The sequence below is a fragment of the Camelina sativa genome, chromosome 9 (genome assembly GCF_000633955.1).
Source record: "Camelina sativa cultivar DH55 chromosome 9, Cs, whole genome shotgun sequence".
NCBI classification, from domain to species: Eukaryota; Viridiplantae; Streptophyta; class Magnoliopsida; order Brassicales; family Brassicaceae; genus Camelina; species Camelina sativa.
The window spans coordinates 30,734,436-30,757,731 of NC_025693.1; the positions used below are offsets into that span (position 1 = coordinate 30,734,436).

The following is a 23,296-nucleotide window of genomic DNA, read 5'->3' on the forward strand; positions in this document are numbered from 1 at the left end:
AAAAAAAAAAAAAAAAAAAAACTATAATTCTATTCATTAAGTTTTTTTTTTTTTTGGGTCAACTTGAATTTTATTAAAACTTAAAACTTGGTTCAACAACCAAGGTAAAATTACAAACGCCCAAACGAGAGAAACTTAAGTCGGCAGACAACTAGAAGTCCCCGGAGACAAACGCCAGAGGAAAAAAAGAAATTCTCTGGAAACTAAACCCTAACAAAGGGAGACAAAGTAAACTGGACAAGAGATACAAACAGATAATATCGAAACCAAATTGAAGGAAGACAATTCTTTACCCTATAAACAGAAATAACTAGGCAACCACCTTAAAAATGGTAAAACCAAAAAACAGAGAATCTTTTTCTTCTGAAACATCTGTGCATGTGATTTATCACGGATGCCCTCGGCCAACCGTAGATAATAACTACCTCCTCCTATCACAATGAGAGCCAATCTCTCGAGAACCAAGGACAATATAACCGAGCAAGCAAAGAGCACTCATTAAAGTTTATAGAGACTCACACACACTCCCAGATGCGACGATAATGACTAATGCGTCTCCTTACATCTAACTAGAATCCTTCCAAAAAGCAATCATATCTAATTCTAAACAGATCAAGATCGTAGGGGCAAGGAGCAAGGCAAAACTTCACTAAGCAAAACTAAATTCTATTCATTAAGTTTAGTTTGATTTTTAGTGACAGATTCGTTTATATTTTTATACTTTTCAATTTCATCATTATTTAAACTCAATCGATTTTATTTATTTCTATGTTCAAATACCAATGCACAATTGGACGTTTAAATACCAAATGCACAATGAAATAACGAAGGTAGGTAACTAAACCAGATCCATGTGTCACGCGCGAGATCCGAAGCATCTTTGAATAGTATAGTACTTCCCTCCGATCCTTCCGTTTAATCTAGTAGTCGTAGAGTACATGGTACGTGATTAAAAAATGTCATTCTTTTCTATTATAATGGGTTTGAAATTGAATCTGTTTATTATCATCAGTCACTTGACTAATCATGATTGATTGCTTCTATGTTTTGCTTCTGTCTGTGTTTGCCATACCGCTCTTACGTCTTGTGTTTCTTTGTAAGCTCCGCACAAATCAATAAGCCCACTTTTAATAAGTAATCGTCTAGTGGTGAATATAAAATCTGCTTATAGGTCTAATGATGATGAGCTTTGGGTGCAGTTTACAAAAATCTTGGATCCGTCTTTTGGAATATTCAATTTCATATTGATAGCTAAATCAAGTTGGCCTCGTGCTTTGATTTACATATGAAGGAAAACGTTTTAGCATGTATATATAGCATATACAATATTTAGTTTTACTCCGGTTAATTCACTATTCAGTAAAGTTCCTAGCACACATCTTATGATCCAGCTGAAACTAGGGATATATGCTAGTTTGAATTTGTTATTAATCTCACGTCAACAATGCAATAAAAATTATAATTTTGTATGAGTGATATAAACTGATATTTAGTTATTTACTAGTATTTACCATAGGCTTTACTTTACTTACCAATATGTTGTCAAGTATATTATTTACTGTATATATATCAGTTTGCGTGTGACAAGACAACAAAAATAGATCTCTTTACCTAAAATATGACGTGTAAAATAATAACAACTTGATAAAAGTTATTCGACCAACTGGCTTTTGTTTTAAAACTTTATTGTTGATTTCATGATTTGTTGTCACATATATATAAATACTATGGTTGCCCACACAATGCATAGGTAATGTATTTAGTTGTTAATATATTTGTACTAATTTGTGATTATGGTAGAAACAAATATATATACATTAATACATATATATATATCACTTAAAATTTATTTTCTATTTAATTAAAAGTTTTTTTTATTTACTTTAATATAACTGGTGAAAAACTTTCTAATATTATAAAACAAAAAAGTATTACATATAATTAAGTGATTTCAACTAATTTCACCGATAAAATTTTACGTTTATGTAACATCTTAGATATATTGTTTAATATGAAAAATTAAATTAGCATAAATAAGCAAAACATATGTAAATACAAAGCAAAACATAAGTAAAATATTTGTATATGTGTTTTTTTATAAGAAAAATAAATAGACTCTAAGATATTATATCATCTTTTTTTTAGTTATTATGTTAGCATAGTTCATTAAAAATAGATTTTCGTATAAAATTTTAATACAAATTCTCATGTTTCATATAAATTTTCATCTTCCTTTCAAACATCTAACACATTATATAATACTATATTATTATTAATAAAGTATTAAGAAATATGAAAATAAATTCATATTTAATACCGACAAAGATGATCTCTTTCTCATACACACGGCTGCTGAAAACAGTCATATCAGAATTGTCTAAGAGATTCAAAAACATTATCCATATTTAAAATGTATGCTCAACAAACTTGGTCAGAACCTTCTCCACATTGCATCAAAGATCAGGGAACATAAACTTGTTAAATCGTTGATGCAAAGTGATGATAAAAAATATATGCGTCTTGAGATGTGGATGGCAATACACCTTTGCACATTTCCACCATAAATTGGTGCTATTGATCAAATGATAACTTAATGAAATTAATAAATTGAGCAAGATGTGGATGGCAATACACCTTTGCACATTTCCACCATAAATTGGTACTACCGATCAACTGATAACTTAATAAAATTAATAAATTTTAGTTATTAAAATTGAATAAATCAACAAAAAATTATGAGATACTTGATAATTTTAAAAAGTTTATATTTTGTGAAATCTTATTTTATTATATAAGATATTTTAGAAATACCAAATCAAAGTAGAAATTATTACCGTAAGGAATAATAACTTTAATTATATAAATTGGAATCTTCTATTCATACATGTTATGTCAAATTTTGATGTCCCTTTCGTTTTCAATCATATAAACTCTCACCTTGTCTTCAGTTATTTCAATTGCGGCTGCTATTTATTGCAAAAAAGTTAGATATGTTCCGTTCACTTTCTTTTTTTTTTTATTCAAAATATGTTCATTTCACTTAAAAAACGCAAATAAACAATCGCAAATGCAAGTTGCAACACTAATAAAAAACAAAAGGCATCTTAACCATACAAAGACATACACGAAAACGTATATAATTTCAACCTCATAAACCGCAACTTTTATTGTCTAAAGAGTGGACAGCTATGATACATAAGTAGACCTAGTATAAGAATTTATATGCATCCCATTTTGATGAATACTACCAGTGTCACATCTAGGTTGTTTGGGGCTTCGATCGAAAATAAAATATGACTTATTTGATTTTAGGTAAATAATTATTTCTAACAAACCTAAATATATCCATAAGAGAATAAACGAGCAACGATACAAAATTAAGGGTCTAAATGTATATAGTGACATGAATATTTCAAGCAAAATACATATGCGAAACAACTTACACCTATTAAATCAACAAAATATTTTTAATAATGTGGCCTAAAAATCAAACGTATAAAATGTGGCTGTAGGCAAGTGCCCTTTTTAAAAAATGGTAAGCACGGCACTGAATACTTCTAAGCCACTATGTTAAACTCAAAAACATTGCACAACTTAACGGATTAACCTGTTTGTTAATTACCAAGGAAACACAATTGTTTCTTGAAGAGTCGCAATCACGTATCTCCAACGAAGCTTAACTGGGACACACATTGCCCTCCATTTTTTTTACAAAGTATATTTTTAGCTCCAATAGGACAAAAACGCTGACCTAAAGACCAAAATAAATTAGTCATTATAATATCCCCAATATATTGATTTTCGTTTTTTTTACCCATGAGGGAAAAGCAAAACCTGCTCCCCACTTGTTTTCTCTCTCAACTTGCTCCATCAATTAATTAAACTTTCGTTTTGTTTAAGTACTAATTATATACTTACTTGACATCTTCTCTCTAACTGTGCTTTTAGAATCTTTATTTGCCTAGTATTTAATAAATAACTAGTATCAAATAGTTCTCTTTTGGAGAGTGTTACACATGGAAGTATAATAAGTAAATAATGCGGAAAAATTCAAAGACGTAATCGTTCTTTCCAACTTTCTTCTCTTGGGTTATCGAATTATAAAAGCAAGTAAATAACAAAGTCAGCGGCGAAAATTCAACTTACATATTCATATAACTCATTAATTCTTTGTCAACTCTACTTGGTCCCTTATTATTGGTTCGTTAATGATAATTATTAATGCTAATTGCTGATAGTTTCTCTCGACATTAAACCGTTGACTTCTTAAACACTTCCCAAGACATGAAATTTCTCAAAATAAAAAAGAAAGAATATAATCTAACTCTGTGTGTAGAATATGGGAATCTCCGTCCTTGGGGATATTTTTTCTCACAACAGTACACCCACGCAGCCTGGAAGTGAGAGAAACAGAGACAGTCTTGTTCTGTACTGATATACTTTTATAAAAAAAGTAGTAATTAAAGGTTCTTTTTTTCCCGATGCGTATACGAGATAACGATGCCCCAAAAATTGATTTTTTTTCTTTTTTTGATTGGGGGTGATTTTGCGTGGAAGAGGTACACCTTACCTTAGCTTACTTCTTCACCAGGGACATACCCATCAAAGAGACATCTTTACAGCTTTCTTTTCCCTGAGATTTGGGGGAGTTTCAACTGTTTCTCCTGTCTTTCACACAACACCAACTAATCTATCCTTTTTTAGGACAGTTTCTTTCTTTCTTTCTTTCTTTCTTCCAAGAATCTTCAATTAAAAAGGATAAACATTTAAAACCCTATTTCAAGAATCTTCCGAGAATCTGGCGTGTCTTTCTTTTTTTGTGAGTTTTCGTTTCAAAGGTCTCATCTTTACTTCATTTTTTCGTTATGCAAGAATCAGATTAGTTTTAGTGTTAAAAGAAGATTCCTTCTTTGATTGGGGTTAAATCAGTATGTATCTTAACCCACAAGGGATTAGGGTATTTTTTAACCAACTTGTAAGAATCATCAACAGCCTAAATATTTTTTTTTTAAAGTTTGGGGCTTTTCACTACTCCTTGATTCTCTCAGTTTCTTTACAAAGATTTTTGCTTGATTTGATTCTCCTCCTGATTCCTAAAATGTGTTTTTTTTCTTAATTTGTTGGGGCAAATTTGGATGCTTTGTGTTTTTCAGATGTGGCTGCTTCATTGATTTGAGTGAGAGCCATGGAAAACAATTCTCTTCCTTTGGATCCGGCTATGGATTCTTCATTCATGGACGGTTTACTACTAGAAGGTTGTTGGTTAGAGACAACAGATGCTGCTTCCGAGTTGTTTAATTTTAGTCCTTCAACCTCTGTTACCCCTTTTGATCCTTCTTCCTTCATGTGGTCTCCAACGCAACAAGACACAGCTGCTGCTGCTATCTCTTCATCTCATAGCTTCTCTCAGACGATGTACGGTCAAGATTGTGCTGAAAGATCGAGTCTTGAGGATCAAGGGAGAGATCTCTCTAGCTTTAACAGACGCTGGTGGATTGGACCAAGTGGTCATGGCTCTTCGGTTATGGAGAGATTGGTTCAAGCTGTGGCCCACATTAAAGATTACACAAGTGAGAGAGGCTCTCTTATTCAGTTGTGGGTGCCTGTTGATAGAGGTGGTAAGAGGGTTTTAACTACAAAGGAACAACCTTTTAGCCATGATCCAATGTGCCAAAGGCTTGCTCATTACAGAGAGATCTCTGTGAATTATCAGTTCTCTACTGAACAGGAGGATTCAGGTTCCAATAATTCCAACGACTTGGTTGGTTTGCCTGGGAGGGTTTTCTTGGGGAAGGTTCCTGAGTGGACTCCTGATGTGAGGTTTTTCAAGAACGAGGAGTATCCGAGAGTCCAACATGCTCAAGACTGCGATGTTCGAGGCACTTTAGCTATTCCTGTGTTTGAACAAGGTAGTCAGAATTGCTTAGGTGTTATTGAGGTTGTAATGACCACACAAATGGTTAAGTTGAGCCCTGACCTTGAAAGCATCTGCAGAGCACTTCAGGTTTTGCTTCTTTTTGCTTTCTCTCCTTTTATCTTTGAAATAAGCTTTTCTTGGAACCTTTTAAGTATTGTTTATTTTCTTCACAGGCAGTTGATCTAAGGAGCACAGGAGTTCCGATACCGCCTTCTCTAAAGGTAAAAAGTTTCTAAAAATGTTCGGATTTTTGTTTTATCTTCCTTGCATTTTGATAACAAGAAGCCAAATCATTCTTGAATCAGGAACCTGACTTCTCTTACCAAGCTGCATTACCTGAAATAAGAAACCTCTTGAGATGTGCTTGTGAGACGCATAAACTACCATTAGCTCAAACATGGGTCTCTTGTCTCAAACAAAGCAAAACCGGTTGCCGTCACAACGATGAGAACTATATTCATTGTGTATCCACAATCGATGATGCTTGCTATGTTGGTGATCCTACAGTCCGTGAATTCCATGAAGCTTGCTCTGAGCATCATCTCTTGAAAGGTCAAGGAGTTGTAGGAGAAGCGTTTTTGACCAATGGTCCTTGCTTTTCATCTGATGTCTCTAGCTATAAGAAATCTGAGTACCCTCTCTCTCACCACGCCACTATGTTTGGCTTACATGGTACAGTCGCTATACGCTTACGCTGCATCCACACAGGCTCAGCTGATTTCGTGTTGGAGTTCTTTTTGCCTAAAAGTTGCCGTGATATCGAGGAACAGAGGAAAATGTTGAATGCTCTTTCGACTATAATGGCGCACGTACCTAGAAGTTTAAGGACAGTCACGGAGAAGGAACTAGAAGAAGAAGGAAATCCAATGGCGAGAGAGGTCATAGAGAGAGGAGTGACACTGCCAAAGATAGAGAATACGTCTGAAGTACAAGAGAGTAATAGTAACCCTCAAAATGCTGGATTAGTATTCGATGGAGGAACAACAGAGATGGGCGAGCTAGGCTCTGACTATGGCAAAGGTTTGAGTGTGAATGAGAAAAGCACTTTCTCTAGTGCTACTGGTGGTTTCAGTAGAATAACTGAGAAGAAACGAACAAAAGCCGAGAAAAACATAACTTTGGATGTTCTTCGCCAATATTTCGCAGGGAGTCTCAAAGATGCTGCCAAGAGTATTGGTGGTAAGTAAAACATTTACATCCCAGTTCTTGAAATTTTCAGTTCTGTTATTGATGTTAGAATTTGTTTCAGTTTGTCCAACGACACTGAAGAGAATATGCCGGCAGCATGGGATACAAAGATGGCCATCAAGAAAGATCAAGAAAGTTGGTCATTCACTACAAAAGATCCAACGGGTCATTGACTCGGTTGAAGGTGTTTCTGGTCATCATCTACCTATAGGCTCCTTCTATGCGAATTTCCCTAATCTAGCTTCTTCACCAGAAGCATCATCATTACAACAACAACAACAACAATCCAAGAGGACGACATTCTTGTTTTCATCAACTTCACAGCCTACAAAATCCCCTGGTTCCTCGTGTAGTTACAGCTCGAGCTGCTCCAGTGAAACACAAGTTAATAAGGAAGATCCTACAGATAAGACTAGACAAGAGACAATGACTCTCTCAAGATCTTTTAAGGAAAGGCAGACCACCACACACTTATCACCCTCATCATCATCACAGGAGGATGATTTACTGAGGATAAAGGTAACCTATGAGGAGGAGAAGATCCGGTTTAGAATGCGAAACTCGCATAGGCTAAACGATCTATTGTGGGAAATAGCGAAACGGTTTAGTATAGAAGATGTGAGCAGATATGATTTGAAATACTTAGATGAAGACAATGAATGGGTTTTGTTGAGATGTGACGACGATGTAGATGAGTGTGTAGATGTTTGCAGATCATTCCCGGGACAAACAATTAAGCTTTTGCTTCAGCTCTCCTCTCAGTATCTTTCAGAACGTTCTTCTGCCAGTGGATGCCCTTCATGACATGAAGATGAAGAGACAAAGATTTTACATATATAGTCTGTATTGTGTAAGCATTGTTCATAGGTTTTCTTTTACTATTTTCAAGATTATTAGGTGGTGGTGCCAGAAAGAGAAAACGTGTAAAGAGCCTTTTCTTCTAGAAAAGAATTATTGAAGTTTTCTACTTTACTACTTTTGTAATGTGTAGTTGGTTTGCAAATGTAGATACACAATTTTTATTTACTTCTCTTCCATAAACTCTGATTAACTTTTGTGTTTAAGTTGGCATTGCAATCATAAGGAAGAAAATAAAACAGGACTCAATAAGTGACAGTTAACTACAAAGATTATATATTATTTTCTTTGAAAAAAAATATAAATTATGGCTATATTTTGACTCAATAGTGTACAACAAATGTTTCGCTAAGTTTCTAGAAATAAATAATATATACTACCAGAGAAAAAAGGATCAAATTTTGTTTTTAAAGGTGGTTCGTTTGTATATAGTGTGTATAGTACATGACTGATCCAAAAGAACTCTTTGACTATCAGTTTCGACCGGTTCTACGGCCGTGTGATGAATCATTTCCTCGAACCCGGTTATTATCAGAACCATTGCTCCGTTTACGTCTCTCTTCTTTGGGTTGGTCTCTGATAGTCCTTACGATTTCTAGTTCTCTGAGCACATCATCCATTGGCGGTCGGTTTTTGGGATCAGCCTCAAGACACCGTAGAATGAGCTCGGCGGTTTTGAGCACCGCCAAAAGTGGATACTTGTGCTCAAGCCTTGGGTCCATCATTTTCTGAAGCTTCTTCTTCTGTGTCAGCACCGGTTTAGCCCATTCCACAAGATTCTGTTGTGCAGATGGTCGGTTTGGGTCTAATGCTCTTAAACCGGTTAAGAGCTCTAGTAGTACCACCCCAAACCCGTAAACATCACTCCGCACGTAGAGATGACCTATATAACATCAATTAAAACATGCCTTCTTATCAACCGACAAAAGAAAGAAAAAACATGTTTTAAATATATTTTGCACGTTTATTTTTTTTACCTGTAGCCATGTACTCGGGAGCTGCATAACCACGTGTGCCCACGACACGCGTGGTTACGTGGGAGAATCCATTAATTGGACCTAGTTTAGCTAGTCCGAAGTCAGAAAGCTTGGCGTGGAAGTTCTGAAAAGACGGACGGCAAGAACTGTTACTAAAATAAAAAAGGACAATCTTCTAGAAACAGCAAGCAGTTTTGTTATATAAACGTGGGAAGGAGCTAGAGATATGGAAAGACGACACCGTACGGAATCAAGAAGAATATTGGAAGCCTTGAAGTCTCTATAGATAACACTCTTTTCCGAGTTATGCAAAAAGGTAAGTCCTTGAGCTGCTTCAATGGCTATCTTCAATCGTGTATCCCAAGGCAATGCCTCTGCTCCTTCTGCATTAACATTCATGGATGCATATATCTTTACATAGATGTATAAGATAAGATAATTGTTATAATGGATTGATGATTGAGTAGAATAATACTTGCGAAGAGGTGATTTTCAAGGCTTCCTTTAGGCAAATACTCATAGACCAAAAGGAACTGATTCTCTTCCCAGCAGTAACCCAAGAGCTTCACCAAATTTGGATGATGAAACTTCCCTAAGAATCTCACTTCACACTGCAATTTTACAATACAAACAATCTCAATACGACCGTTTCAATATAATCGATGTTTTACATTTCACTGTTTTATATTTTACTATAGTTAGATATTTCGCATATATATATTCGTAACTTCCTTGTCGATTACCAAGTCAAGAGTTAATCAATAGTACTTGTTCTTTTTTCATTCATAAAGATATTAGTTTGATATTTTATATTCTATCTACACGATATATGGTCGTGAATGTTCACGCACGGAGACACGTACATAAGAGAAGAAGATATACTTCACGCGCAATACAAAGAAACATCCAACCATATCGATGAAGATCTATTTCATTGACTAATTATACTATGTATGTATTGTTTCTTTCCGATTGACTAATAAATACAGAAACGTTATTAACTCCCTTGACTTCGTCTTCTTCTTTTTTTGCTAAATGTCAAGTTGACCTCTTCGTCCTTTAGGTTACTAAAAGTAAATGATAAATAACAAGTATACTTTCCAAGTTCCCAACTAAATAAATACGTTCGAATTCTAGCGACACCGTCGATGATACAACGTTAATCAATTCTAAGTAAAAAAATTGTCTAACATATCAGAAAAATAAATTTTACTTATATTATATAGTTTGAAAAGAAAAAAAGAAAATCATAAACGATTATCTTTAACTGCATTTCAAGAAAACGACAAGTAGCAAGCTTAAATGTAACAAGAAAATGTTTAAGGAGTATCATGTAATTTTGTTTTTTTAACCCAAGTTTTGTGCTTACATCTTTTTTGGCGTCTTGTGTTTACATATTTTAAAGTAAAAAACCTGTTAGTAAATTCACTAAATTGACCCTGACGTCTATTACTTTCTACATGAAATTCATCGTTAATCTTAAAATTTTCCTAATTTGCACATAAACATACTATTTCAATGCACATAAATATGACATTCCTTATTTTGGAGAAACTGACTAACTGAGACATAATTAGAATCTTTTAATGATTTGATATTTACCCTAATTAGAATCTTGTAACGCAGTTAAAATTCAAATAAAAAAAGGAAAGATTAGAGTTTACTTGCCTGCCATTCATGTAAGCCTTGCTCACTATCAGGGTTTGACTTCTTAACGGCGACTGGTCTTCCGACGCCGGCTCTAGACGGAGCTAAGGTCTTCTCATCCACCCATCCTTTGAAAACCTGTCCAAATCCACCTTCTCCGATCACAGATTCTGGTCGGAAATTCTTGGTCGCCGTCTTAAGCTCAACTAATGTAAACATCTTAAGATTTGGCGTCACTATCTTCCCGCTCGGTGGCACTGCCTTTTTCCCTATGCCTAATACCTGTTTCTCTGCCGCCGGTTTTGATGGCTGATCATCGTCGGGTCTACTCCTCTCCTGCGGTTTCTCACGAGGTGGGTTTGGGTTCTCGACGGATCTTGTCCTCTGCTGTGGTTTTTCACGAAGTTGTGTAGCGGCGGATCTCGTTCTATTTCCTGTTTCCGGCATCGGAAACTTGGGATTTAAAGCCGGCATCGTCACTAGCGCCGGAGGAAACTTTTTGTTCTCTGGATGTTGCTGCCCATGTCTCACTATATAGATCAACCATGTCACACACGATCTTGTTAGATTGAAACTTTATTTCAAGAAAATAAAAACTATGTGATATTTTAATTCAAGAACTGCAAGAAACTTATGAATCATCAGAAATAAGTCAATAACCAATCAAACAAACGAGAAAATAATAGATCTAAGATGTTTGGATTTGCCAATAAAACGAAAGAAGAAAAAAAAGAGAGATGTGTGTATGAATGAACCTGGGAGGGGTTTGGTGGAGACAGGGCTTTGTTCCTGTTGAACAGTGGAAGATCCAGAGCCAAGGCAGATGTTCCCCATTAAGACCAAACAGAGCTCTTGACTTAATTTACTCTGTTGTTTTCTCTGTTTTTAGTCTTTGCTTCACCCTTTATGATACATAAACTTTAGAGAGAACTTAACTGTCCACCCTTTCTTAGTTTCTTTTCTGGGGATTTTGATTGAAAGATGGGAGGAAGAAGCTGAGAAATAGAGAGGAAAGACCAAGCCAAATAAACTCTTTCTTTGGGGCGGAAATGTATATATTGTTAATTTATTATATATTATTATTAGTTTTTTTTTTTTTGACGATCATATTATTATTAGTTTTATAAAAAGGTTGTGTGTATGAAAGAAAAGGTCGTGAATCGTGATTATTATTTGATTGGTTGATGCTGAAATATCTATATTTATTACCAAAAATTTCAACGTTCAATTAGTCCTTTGATTCAGACACATTTTCTCATTTCATACACAACCATGTTCATCTCGAGTTTTAATAGTTTCATCATTCGTAAAGCTTCATTTTCAATACTATATTTTATTTCCGGTTCGTAAAAGATGAAACAATCTTTTTGACTTTGCATTTGTAATTTCCTACTAATTTACTTGCTTGCATATATGTCAAGTCTTTCTTAATAACTTTTGTCCAGGGTCAAAGGGAATTTTGTCGTTATAAGAGAGAGATACCTATTATACATTATGTGAAACTGTGATACCACATTTCAACGCGCTGCTCACTCACTAATCGAATGAATCGGAAACTTTGAATTCATTAAATTGTTTACAAGAAAAAAAAAATTGTATATATGTATCGTACTTTTTATGTAATCAACTCACAGTAGAGTTATATATATATATTTTTTTATGTACAAATTTTAGTATAGTGATTCTTGTCGTACTTCTTTTTCTTAGCAATATCCAGTTCACATTTGTGTCACATGGAGTCATGGACTAAGGACTGTAGTGATCATATGCGTCACCTCAATGACGTAACAACTTGAGTAAACATGTAAAGTAACGTGTTTTGGCATTCTTCAAATGTTAAACGTGGTAAAAATATTTGACTTTAAATTTTAGACAACTTCATAAGAAAAAAAATATATGTGTTCTAATTTGATGACTAATAAGTCTAATATTTCTTTGATGAGAACTAAGATTTTTACAAAATTTAGTGTTTTTTCAGTTTAGTATTTTAAACAGAAATTATACTAATATACTACAATTGTTATTTGAAAAAATATTATAAGGTAGTTAATTACGAGGGGGAAGAAAAAAACACTCGAGACTTGATTTAACTAACCAAAATTCAGAAAACGAGTGGGTTACTGTATGTGGAAAATAATTAGTATGGAGTACGTCATAAAAACAAACAGATTTAAGATAATTAGCAAACAAAAAAAAGGAAACAAATTTCTTTGTTTCTGTATGTGGAAAAATAATATTATATTTTTTCTTTTTTTGTGTACCCAAAATTATATTAGAAATAGACAGTTACAAGAAGATGAAGCTGATTCGGACATTCCCGGACAGCAAACTTGAAAGGTAAAGCAACTAAACCACAAATCAAAGATAGAGACACAAACTTGAACAAGCTTGATAGGGTACCAGGAGAAGTATTGAAACTAACTATCACAAAAACACCCATGAAAGAAGTAGCAATCAATACATAAACTTCGACTGGAATAGAGTAAGTCACCATACATTGTGACGTTAAACGAACTGCCTCATACAAAGACAGGTTGACGCCGGAGGAGTCTCCGGTGAGCAAAGAACGTTGGAACAAAGCAGAGGCTAAACCAACAAAGATGGTTTTTGGCTGGACGCAAACAGATAAGGTTACATCAGAGAAATATCCGATGAACCAATTTCGCCGAAGATGGGCAGAGAAGGAACCAACAGCAGTGGTTCTAATCTGGAGACCAACAGAACTAGTCTCAACTGCAATCAAGCAGAGGCTGGAGTAGTATCCAGTAAAATCGGAGAAGTATCCGAAATTTCTAGCCTTGCAACAAAGTGGTTCAAGAGACTGACCAACCTTAAGCAAAAAGAAAGAGACACACTGCTGGAGGAGCGCAGGTGGAGAGGTTGAGAGGAGGGACCAGCCCCAAACAAGAGGCCCATTGAAATGGATGAACACCTTCAGGGGAGCAACGGGAGGGAGGGGGAGGAGAGATAACCACTCTCCATCGAAATCACTGGAAAAACGGGAGCAATAGAACGGCAACGACCGAGGTGAGATGAACTTGTCATCTGGCGGATCTCGTGGGTCTGGCGGATCCGGAGGAGACAAAAGGCTCACCCGCAGTGCTATATCCGGTGGCCTTGGACAGGAGGAGTCCATTGAAAGCAGGAAAAGCTGAAACAGAGTTATGGAGGTGGAGACAAACCTTGCCGGTGTCGTAGATCTACCGACGGGAGGAGAAGCAGATCGATTAGACAGCAAAGATGGCGGTGGAAGGACACCGGAGGATGGGAAGGACCATATCTTCGGCGAGAGGCTGCCTCGAGCTTCATGCCTAGGAGAGAAAAACTAGGGCGAACTCTACCTAATTTAAATAATACTATATTATTAGTAAAAAATACTAGAAAGACAGATTAGATGAAACATTTTCAGCTATCTGAAAAAAATAAAAAAATATATATATCAAATTTAGAGAAGAAACACAGAGAAGTAAATGACAAATCTAAAAGCAAATCGTTATTGTCATTATGTCATATACTGTATCATTATTTGAAAAAGCTTGAAGAAAATATCAGTGGGAAGAGGTCAAACACGAGGATGGCGGGTCCGAGTATAATCATGACAGTATATGGAAATACTTTTATTCAAAAATATACTATATGATAAGCTTCCGAGGGTCAAAAGTATGTGGTCATGCAAATATGCAATTATGAGCATGACAAGATAAGTTGATAGATTGACAGTTGGTAGTATAGAAACTTAGAATAGAATGAACAAAAGTGATTAACGATGATTGATTGTGTGGCTTTCTTCATTCACACAGACGCTAATTGGTAACGGTTCGAGTTAAGTTTCTGATTTAATGCATATATAATGATGGGTTCGCTATAAGTCTATAAAACCGATGAATAAGAGAGGGTATCAAATTGCTTTTTGTTATAAAACATAACGCAAATATATAAAATATTATGTTATATATGCATATATGTATATATGTGTATGTAATATACAACACTATAATAAAGAGAGAGACGAGAGGTAAGTAAAGTGATGAAGTGATAACTTTTTCTCTCTTATTGTTATGTTCTTCTCTATTACAACAATGATCTCACCTATATACAGGAATGAGAAATACACTTTTTTACTACTTAAGAAACTTGAAGAAGAAGTAAAGGATGAGATAAACATCACTAATAGATAAGTGATATAAATGGATAAGATTAAAGTTACTTAATGTAGAAGTAATGTGATGGATAATCACAACTGTTATTATCCGGTTTATAACACATAAACCCCCTTGATTATCTATCATCATTTACTTATTGTGTACTGCCTCATTAAAAACTTTATCATAGAAAAACCATATAGGATAAAAACCATGATAAGGAAAAAAGAGTACAGTGACACAATCTCCCCCTTGAATAGACTAGTCTTTTTCTCTTCATAGGTTTCGTAGATGACTCATATCGATCATTCTTTTCTTCGAACAAACGAGTCTACTTTTCTTCATATCTTCGTAGATGATCCATATCGATCAGTCTCTTCATTCTTCTGAAGAGAGATAGACCTTCACCATTGACATTCTTCTTTGAGATCGATATTCTGCGTGTTATTTGCTGCCTTGTTAAAAACCTTCTCATGGAAAAACCCAGTGGGATAAAAACCATAATAAGGGAAAAAGAGTGCAGCCACGCGAATCATCATATTCTCCCCCTGGAAGTATCATCTTCAAAAGATGCATTTTGATCTCTGAAGATGCATTCTGAATGATGTAGTCGGAAGCACCTTTGTAAGTAACTCTGCTACATTGTTACTTGAGTTGATGGACGGGCTATCAACTTTTCTATTCTTCTCAAATTCTTGAGTGTAAGAGAGGAATTCTTGTTTTGTCGTTCTTGGTGTAGCTTCCTTTGATTTGGGCGACATATGCAACAAAGTCTTCAACAAGCATTAACTAGTTGATGCCGATCAAACCCTCTGTTTGAATTTCTTCGCCAACATGTTACGAGGCTCCAATCTTAGGTAGAAAACTATTGGTTGACGTTCGGGCATCATCCGAGCCATTAGGGATTCTCGATACGGCATATGAAGCACAATTATTTTGGCATGACTTGAACAAGCGACGGCCAAAGTCTATCACTGAAACGTCGCGAAGTCGTTGTTTTTTGCGATTTATCTTTATATTGATCCGATATAGATCTTCCATCTGCAAAACCAACTAAACCAAACTTGGGGGTTCCAAAATATATTAAGCCCAAGTTAATCACACCTTTGCAATAGAAGATACATTTTAACTCATACTCAAAATATACTCATAGAGAATGAGTTATATGCTGCAAAGAGATTAGTAGAAAATGCTATGTACAATTCATAAGATATATAAATGCTCGTCAGCATTTATATATGATCTTATATAACTATATATATATATATATATTTGACTTCCTTTAGAAGTGATTAGTATAACATCTATTTTGATAGATGTTTAGTTTGGAATATCTGGAGACATATTTGTCTTTCCAAGATATTTTATTCCAAGTAACTCTTTAAGAGTTTTGATGATGTTTAAAATCATCACTGTTATGAGTTTTCGAAAACATAATTATGATATCATATATTTTTCAGGATAAGCTCTTCAAGCATCCCATAAAGCATATTTCAAGTCATTCATATAGCATCCATTTTGTTTGATAGGGTATTTTAACAAAACATGGCGCGACACACCATTTTGTTATATATCATTATACCCTTGTGATGCTTGGACCATTAGTCCAAAAATTACTCGTCTTTCATACGAGTTTAATATAGACTTGATTACCTCTTTTATTGGCCAATATATATCTCTATACGCTCACAAAGCGGATATTTATGATCCTCATTAATCACATTTGCGCTATATCATTTTATTGTCGACATGTATGCCTTTGGTTCCATATTTCCCGTAATGATATGGTTAATCGAGATCTCTTTAATCATTATATAAACGATTTTATACAGGTACCTGATTTCGTTATTAACCATATCAATCGGTTTCTCTACTCTTCTCGAGAAGTATCTTGCTCCTTTTTAGGAGTCTATATGCTCCTCTCAGGGAGTCTATTGGCTCTTCTTTAAGAGTCTATCTACTCTTCTTTAAGAGTTCATTTGCTCCTCTTTTGAGAGTATAAACCTCTTTTTAATTTGCTCATTTCTCTTTTCGAGGATTTTATTTATCTTAGGAACCAAAGTAGTCTATCACGTTTCTTATGTGTCATAGACTTAGTATGTCATCCATCAGAGACATATTTTATTGGAGAATTTTTAGCTGGGATGTGAGATTTCTCAGAACTACAAGTTCATATTCATTTATGTAAGGATCAATAATTATATGAAATCTCATCCATCAGCTTTTTGCATTTGATTTGCAATATAAATTTTGAATAGTGGTCTTTTGAACTTTTGAACTTTCAAGTTCATATTCATTTGTTCAAAGATCCAAAATTATTCGATGATTCTCCCATAATGATGGAGAACTTTATCATCTAACATGATGATATGCAAATCTTGCAATAGGCACATCTCTCATAAAATGGCTTTAACATTATTAGAGCGGAGACTAATCTCCCGCATCTATATATCTCATCCTTTGTGGATGATATTTTTATGTGGTGTGGAGGAGCATTTTATAATATATATCACACACCCATAAGATTCAAAATGAGAAATATTTGATCTCCAACCATGAATACATAACATGGGAGAAATATTTCTTTATAAAATGGTGGCCTCATATATAATATTGACTACATGAAAAACTGCATGTTCCATTTTTTGAAATAGAGATTAAATCACCAAGAACCATTTTGCAATCTCTTGGGGTTGCGCTATGAATGATTCATTATAGCTCATTTCAAGAGTGAACATCATGGATGCTCCACTTTATCACATACGACATATATATGTGATAAACCATAGGATATAACTTCACTAGAGTTATATCGCTCTGGGGTGTCAAATTCACCAAAGTTTATCAACTTATTGTCGATGTGGGATTCCTTTAATTCTCCCCCTCTAGATGATAACTCTTGGAGTTTACTCATCTCGTACCGAATCCCACTTTAGGATCAATAACATACCAATTTCGGTTATGTCTATTATCTTAGATTCTTATAAGATGTGAGATTAGTATTACCCCTCTCAAGATGATGACTTTTATGTCTATTCACCTTTGACCGAATCTTATTTTTAGATCGGTTATATTTGGGGTTTAATTTGGAGATTTATTAAGGAAATCAAACCATCATATGTATACAATGAGCTTGTTAATCCAAAGAGATGGTGAATGGGCCAACACTATATGATTCTGGAGGCATAGCCTACTATAGAATTAAGGAGGAGGTATATAACCATCGACTCCATAAACAATAAATAGAAATTTAGATGAATTTAAATAAACTCAAATAAATTCAACATAAATTAGATGTTACCTGAAATATGAATGAAGTGCACTGCTTACAACTTCATGAAATGTGAACTGGGACATGCAATACTTTTGAAAAAACTTTTGTTCCTCTGAACAAATGCTCAATGATTTTTAATATCATTGATTGACCGGGATGACTTGACCGGTAATGTTATAATTAAAGCATAAAAGAATTTCATATTTACTATTATTTTGCCATCTTTTTTTTGTATGATATAATCATATACATGTGTGTCTCCAATATGGCCGATCTTGGGATACCATATTTATATATAGTCTCAACATAATAATTTCATTAAGAAAAAAAAATGTCTTTAAAACTCCATGAGTTTTTTTGAGACTTTGGAGAACACTAGACATCGATAATTATGAATATGATGTCTTTGAAAGTCGAGAGACTAACTCATCTAGACCTTCCAATTATGTTTGCACTGTCTAGGATATACTAACATGTGCTTCATATATTCTCATAAGAGAAATATATTTTTGATTTTAAAGAAATTTCATTGTCTTTAAATCTCATATAACACATATAGTTATTCTTTACTAATAAACGGAATTAAATAAACAAACACATAAATTCAGAAAATAAAATAAGAGCTATAGCCTTATATATAAGAACTCAATAGACATAGCTTTTCTTTGATCGTAGAATAGGCAGAGCCTATCATATATAACGATCAATCTGAAAAAGACAAAGCTTTTTATTTGATCATGAATGAGGTAGAACCTCTATATGTATAACGATCAATCCGGAAAAGACAAAATCTTTTATTTGATCATGAATGAGGCAGAACCTCTATATATATAACGATCAATCCGGAAAAGATAAACCTTTTATTTGATCATATAAAAGGCAAAACCGATCTTTCCGGAAAGGACATAGCCATTTGTTAGATCGTGATGGAGGGGCAAAACCTACCATATCAAATGATCAATCCAAATATTATATAACTTTATATATGATCGTAAAGGAGGTAGAGCCTACCATATATAACGATCTATCTGTCTGTAAAAGACATAGCTTTTATTTGATCGTGAAGGAGGCAGAGCCTACCATATATCAAACGATCAATTCAGATAAAACATAACTATATATTTGATCGCAAAGGAGGTAAAACCTACCACTTATAACGATCAATCCAGAAAATGACATAGTCTTTATATTTAATCATATAGGAGGCATAGCCTGCCATTTTTAACAATTTTTCTGGAAAAGACATAGTATCTTGTTAGATCTAGAAGGAGGCAAAGCCTACCATATAAAATGATCCATCCAAAAATTATATAGCTCTATGTATGATCAAAAAGGAGGCAAAACCTACCATATATAACGATCTATCTATCCGAAAAAGAAATAGCTTTTATTTGATCGTGAAGGAGGCAGAGCCTACTATATATCTAACGATCTATCCAGATATAATTTAGCTATAGATTTGATCGTAAAGGAGGCAATACCTACAACTTATGACGATCAATCCGGAAAAAAACATAATTTCACGATGTCTATAATATTTGTGTTCTATAAACATAATTGAAACAATAAAAACTTACTTATCTCATAAAAGCTTCAGCAGTAAAGACATCGTGCTGATAACGTGTTATAAAATATAACGCAAATCTATAAAATATTATATTATATATGTATATATGTGTATGTAATATACAACACTATAATAAAGAGCGAGACGAAAGGTAAGTAAAGTGATGAAGTGATAACTTCTTCTCTCTTATTGTTATGTTCTTCTCTATTACAGCAATGATCTCACTTATATATAGGAATGAGAAATACACTTTCTTACTACTTAAGAAACTTGAAGAAGAAGTAAAGGATGAGATAAACATCACTAATAGATAAGTGATATAAATGGATAAGATTAAAGTTACTTAATGTAGAAGTAATGTGATGGATAATCACAACTGTTATTATCCGGTTTATAACACTTTTAATTATATTTTCCTTTCTTTAAACTTATCTTCTGAAGAGATCACGTAGAAAACGTGGGGAGATGTTATTTTATTCTTCTTCTAGATGTTAATTAGTATGCGACTATGTGTAAATCGGACTAATTAGAATGTAATGCAAGTTGACATAAACTATATGTTCGACGTCCGCGTAGAGTCACCACCTAATTGCATTTTAGATTTAATTTTCTCCTCTTTGTAAGAAAAAATCAAACGACTTCGTGCTTGACTATATTATCTGTATCTTGTATGTCACATTCTTAACATACTCTCTGAAATCCTTTTTTAAATTTGAACATATATTTAGAAAATTATTGTATTTAAATATAATATACGGTTCTCTTTTGGTAAACAAATCTAACTCACTTGAAAAATTATTAATTGTGTACTCATACAAATTAGGGAAAAAATTATAAAGGAAACTAAAAATACTTGAGAAAAAAAGTCAAAAGCGTAAAACATGTATGTGTGCGTATTAACGACCCACCAATAATATTTGTATGTATGATGTACCTATATATATTTTTGAACGTAAGAGTTCAGTTTTTTACAAAGCACCATTTACTTCATCAAGCCCAAAACAAAATAAAACTCTCTTCATCGGTTCATCCGACCAAATCCCATTGAAAAAGCTGACTAAAACAAAAAAAAACCCTGGAAAAAAGCACAAACATATAGCGGCCTTATCAGGAAGGAACCTTCTGTTTCTAGCAGAGGTTTCACTTAAATGACTCTTAAAATTTAGTAACTCTGTTTTGTTGTTTCCCCTCTTGACTGGTTAGAGTCCGTAGACTTGCGGGCCGCTCTTCGAGTTTCATGAGATTTGCTCTGAGCGGCTATGTACTCAAATGCTACAACCACATCTCCTATTTTCGGTCGGTAATTCGCTTCTTCCTTAAGGCACATCTCGGTTATAGCAATCGCGTAGCTAAGACACCTCTTCGAGTACTTTCCCCGTAGCAAGGGATCAACTAGTTGTCCAAATTTCTTAGGGTCCTTGAGGTATGGTCGCGCCTGCATATATCAAAACACATAACAAGAAACACACGACGGTAAGACAAGATTTTTGAGTTGCGGTAAAAATCTGGTTTTTCAATTGTTTGGATTACTACTTACCCACGTAACAAGGTACTGCTCTCCGTTTGGTTTACTCAAATCAATAGCTTTCCTGCCGGAGATCAGCTCAAGCAACACTACACCGAAGCTATAGATATCCGATTTAATGGTCAATCTTCCACTCATTGCGTATTCTGGAGCACAGTATCCGTAAGTACCCATGATCCGAGTCGACACATGTGTCCTGTTTCCCACAGGACCAACCTTGGCGAGTCCAAAATCAGAAAGCTTGACGCTAAAGTCTTTATCTAACAAAATGTTTGCTGATTTCAAATCTCGGTAAATCACGGATGGGCTTATTTTACAGTGAAGATACTCAATCCCTCTAGCTGCACCTACCGCGATCTTCATCCGAGTGTTCCAACTTAGCGGAGTCTGATCAGGCTCAAGATCTTAATTCAAACAAACAACAAGAGAGGTTTCTTTATTAGTAACAAAAAGATGAGAACTCTTTCAATTTGGTGGGGGGATTTGGAAAAGATATATGCGTTACCAAAAAGATGATCTTCTAAGCTACCCATTGGCATGTATTCATAAACGAGAAGTCTCTGAGCACCAGAAGTGCAGTAACCGATTAAAGTTACTAGATTTGGATGATAGAAGACGCTGAGCATACAGACCTCTACTATGAATTCTTGATTCCCTTGATGTCCACCCGGGTTTAACTGCTTGATCGCCACCACCTACTCAATCAATATTCCCATCAGATTTCTTATAACATTTTCAGATTTCCTGTAAAAAAAAAACTTATGATTGAAGACAGAGTTCGTGAGTTTGTTTACTCACTTGTCCTGAATCTAAACGTCCCCTGTAAACACTCCCAAAGCCTCCTTTTCCGATCATATTCGCCTCCCGAAAATTCTTAGTGGCGGCAGCTAACTCCTTGAACGTGAAACTCCGAGCGCCACCACCCGGTTTATCGCTATTCACTTTCCCATTAACTGGCCAAAACCCAAAAATTCAAAAACATGAATATGTTATCATCAACATTTCAAAGAATGTCTTTAAATAGTCATCAGAATTGTTCTAACCTAAAATGCCAGATTTAGACCCTGTTCCTCTTGAATCGCTTCTTGTCTTAACTGCATGCAAGAGAATCACAAATGAGTAGGGAAAACAAAAAAAAACCTGGAGAGGTCCAAAATGAAAACAGAGAAAAAAGCAATTTCAAAACCTGAGGAATAATCGGTTAAGGCGGAAAGGGTATCAATGTTGATTTTCATGTCCTTGGTTTGGGTGGTGAGACAAGAGAAACACCTCATCATTTTTTTATTTTTTTTTGTTAAATAAATAAACTGGTGATATGATGGGTATTGATGAACGTAAATACAACAACAATGGTGGACGAAATGGATTCAGAGAAGGAGCTGGTTTGAGATGATGTCCAACATTATCATCAAACCTAGCTCCCGGAGAACCCTCACACACGAAACAGAACCAAAAGTTCAAAAAAAAAAAACCCTAGGATTCTTGTAATAACAAGAAAGAAAAAGAAAGAACGTGACCTAAGATTTGTTTCTTGGATTATAAAATGGGAAAGAGAGAAAGAGAGAGATCAGAGAGTCTTTCTCTTTCTTTCTCTATAATTCAAGAAAACAAAATGATCAGTAAATGATTCCTTAGGAAGAATCTGAATAGGAGAGAACTAAATTTATAGAAATGGCATTATGAATGGTGAAAAATGGTTTCTTTATATATACTAAAGAGGAAGAAACAGGCTTTTTTACTCTTCTCTTTGAGAGAAATTATTAAAAAGAGTGGTGAGATCAGCTAGCAACTGTGAAAATATTTTGAGGGCAACGGAAGCGAAATTAAAGGAGCCAATGAGATCCTAATTTTGGAACTGCGCGTCGTTTCTTCCATTTCTTCTGTTGTCTTTTTTTGTTTATATATTCAAACGTTTGTTTTCCGTTGGAATTTGAACTAATATATGTAACGTATAAGATGTAAGACTATTTAAGACTTAAGAGACACGGTTTCTCATAAATTTAAACAAAAAAAAAAAAATTCGAGGGTTCAAATTTTTTTACATATTAACACTCACAATAAACATCATTTACAAAAAAAAANAAAAAAAAAAAAAAAAAAAAAAACACTCACAATAAACATTGTTCACTTAATTACTTTTTTGACTTTGAATATGTATTACCACAACAAACACTATAAATGCCTCTTTTTTTGTTGGTTAA

General features: G+C 34.4%; 3 protein-coding genes across 4 annotated transcripts; 1 reads left to right on the top strand and 2 right to left on the bottom strand.

Annotated features, from left to right (window-relative positions):
* On the top strand, positions 4,477 to 8,137 carry LOC104713299 (protein NLP5-like). 2 transcript variants are annotated; one of them, XM_010430390.2, is made up of 5 exons: positions 4,477 to 4,838; positions 5,154 to 6,004; positions 6,091 to 6,138; positions 6,223 to 7,096; positions 7,167 to 8,137. In XM_010430390.2, exons 2-5 carry the CDS (start codon positions 5,186 to 5,188, stop codon positions 7,907 to 7,909), a joined length of 2,484 nt encoding a protein of 827 aa, XP_010428692.1. In that variant the 5' UTR covers positions 4,477 to 4,838; positions 5,154 to 5,185; the 3' UTR covers positions 7,910 to 8,137. The 2 variants fall into 2 exon arrangements, with proteins under 2 accessions (XP_010428692.1, XP_010428691.1); XM_010430389.2 differs by having other exon boundaries at positions 4,478 to 4,819.
* Positions 8,223 to 11,674, bottom strand: LOC104713300 (probable serine/threonine-protein kinase NAK). The gene is made up of 6 exons (XM_010430391.2): positions 11,343 to 11,674; positions 10,609 to 11,117; positions 9,416 to 9,551; positions 9,187 to 9,323; positions 8,941 to 9,064; positions 8,223 to 8,846 (listed from the first exon to the last, which is right to left on the bottom strand). The coding sequence occupies exons 1-6, from the start codon at positions 11,419 to 11,421 to the stop codon at positions 8,437 to 8,439; spliced, it is 1,395 nt and encodes a 464-aa protein (XP_010428693.1). The 5' UTR covers positions 11,422 to 11,674; the 3' UTR covers positions 8,223 to 8,436.
* Positions 20,510 to 22,830, bottom strand: LOC104713301 (serine/threonine-protein kinase CDL1-like). Its single transcript, XM_010430392.1, has 6 exons — positions 22,282 to 22,830; positions 22,139 to 22,189; positions 21,894 to 22,048; positions 21,601 to 21,790; positions 21,108 to 21,499; positions 20,510 to 21,005 (listed from the first exon to the last, which is right to left on the bottom strand). Exons 1-6 carry the CDS (start codon positions 22,370 to 22,372, stop codon positions 20,733 to 20,735), a joined length of 1,152 nt encoding a protein of 383 aa, XP_010428694.1. The 5' UTR covers positions 22,373 to 22,830; the 3' UTR covers positions 20,510 to 20,732.

Coding starts and splice junctions, on each gene's coding strand:
- LOC104713299 (XM_010430390.2), top strand. CDS start 5,186: ATGGAAAACAATTCTCTTCCTTTGGATCCGGCTATGGATTCTTCATTC. Junction 6,005..6,090: donor GCATCTGCAGAGCACTTCAG/GTTTTGCTTCTT, acceptor TTTTCTTCACAG/GCAGTTGATCTAAGGAGCAC. Junction 7,097..7,166: donor TGCTGCCAAGAGTATTGGTG/GTAAGTAAAACA, acceptor AATTTGTTTCAG/TTTGTCCAACGACACTGAAG.
- LOC104713300 (XM_010430391.2), bottom strand. CDS start 11,421: ATGGGGAACATCTGCCTTGGCTCTGGATCTTCCACTGTTCAACAGGAA. Junction 9,552..10,608: donor AAGGCTTACATGAATGGCAG/GCAAGTAAACTC, acceptor GTAAAATTGCAG/TGTGAAGTGAGATTCTTAGG. Junction 9,065..9,186: donor CCAATATTCTTCTTGATTCC/GTACGGTGTCGT, acceptor CCGTCTTTTCAG/AACTTCCACGCCAAGCTTTC.
- LOC104713301 (XM_010430392.1), bottom strand. CDS start 22,372: ATGATGAGGTGTTTCTCTTGTCTCACCACCCAAACCAAGGACATGAAA. Junction 22,190..22,281: donor CTTAACCGATTATTCCTCAG/GTTTTGAAATTG, acceptor TCTTGCATGCAG/TTAAGACAAGAAGCGATTCA. Junction 21,791..21,893: donor GACGTTTAGATTCAGGACAA/GTGAGTAAACAA, acceptor TTGATTGAGTAG/GTGGTGGCGATCAAGCAGTT.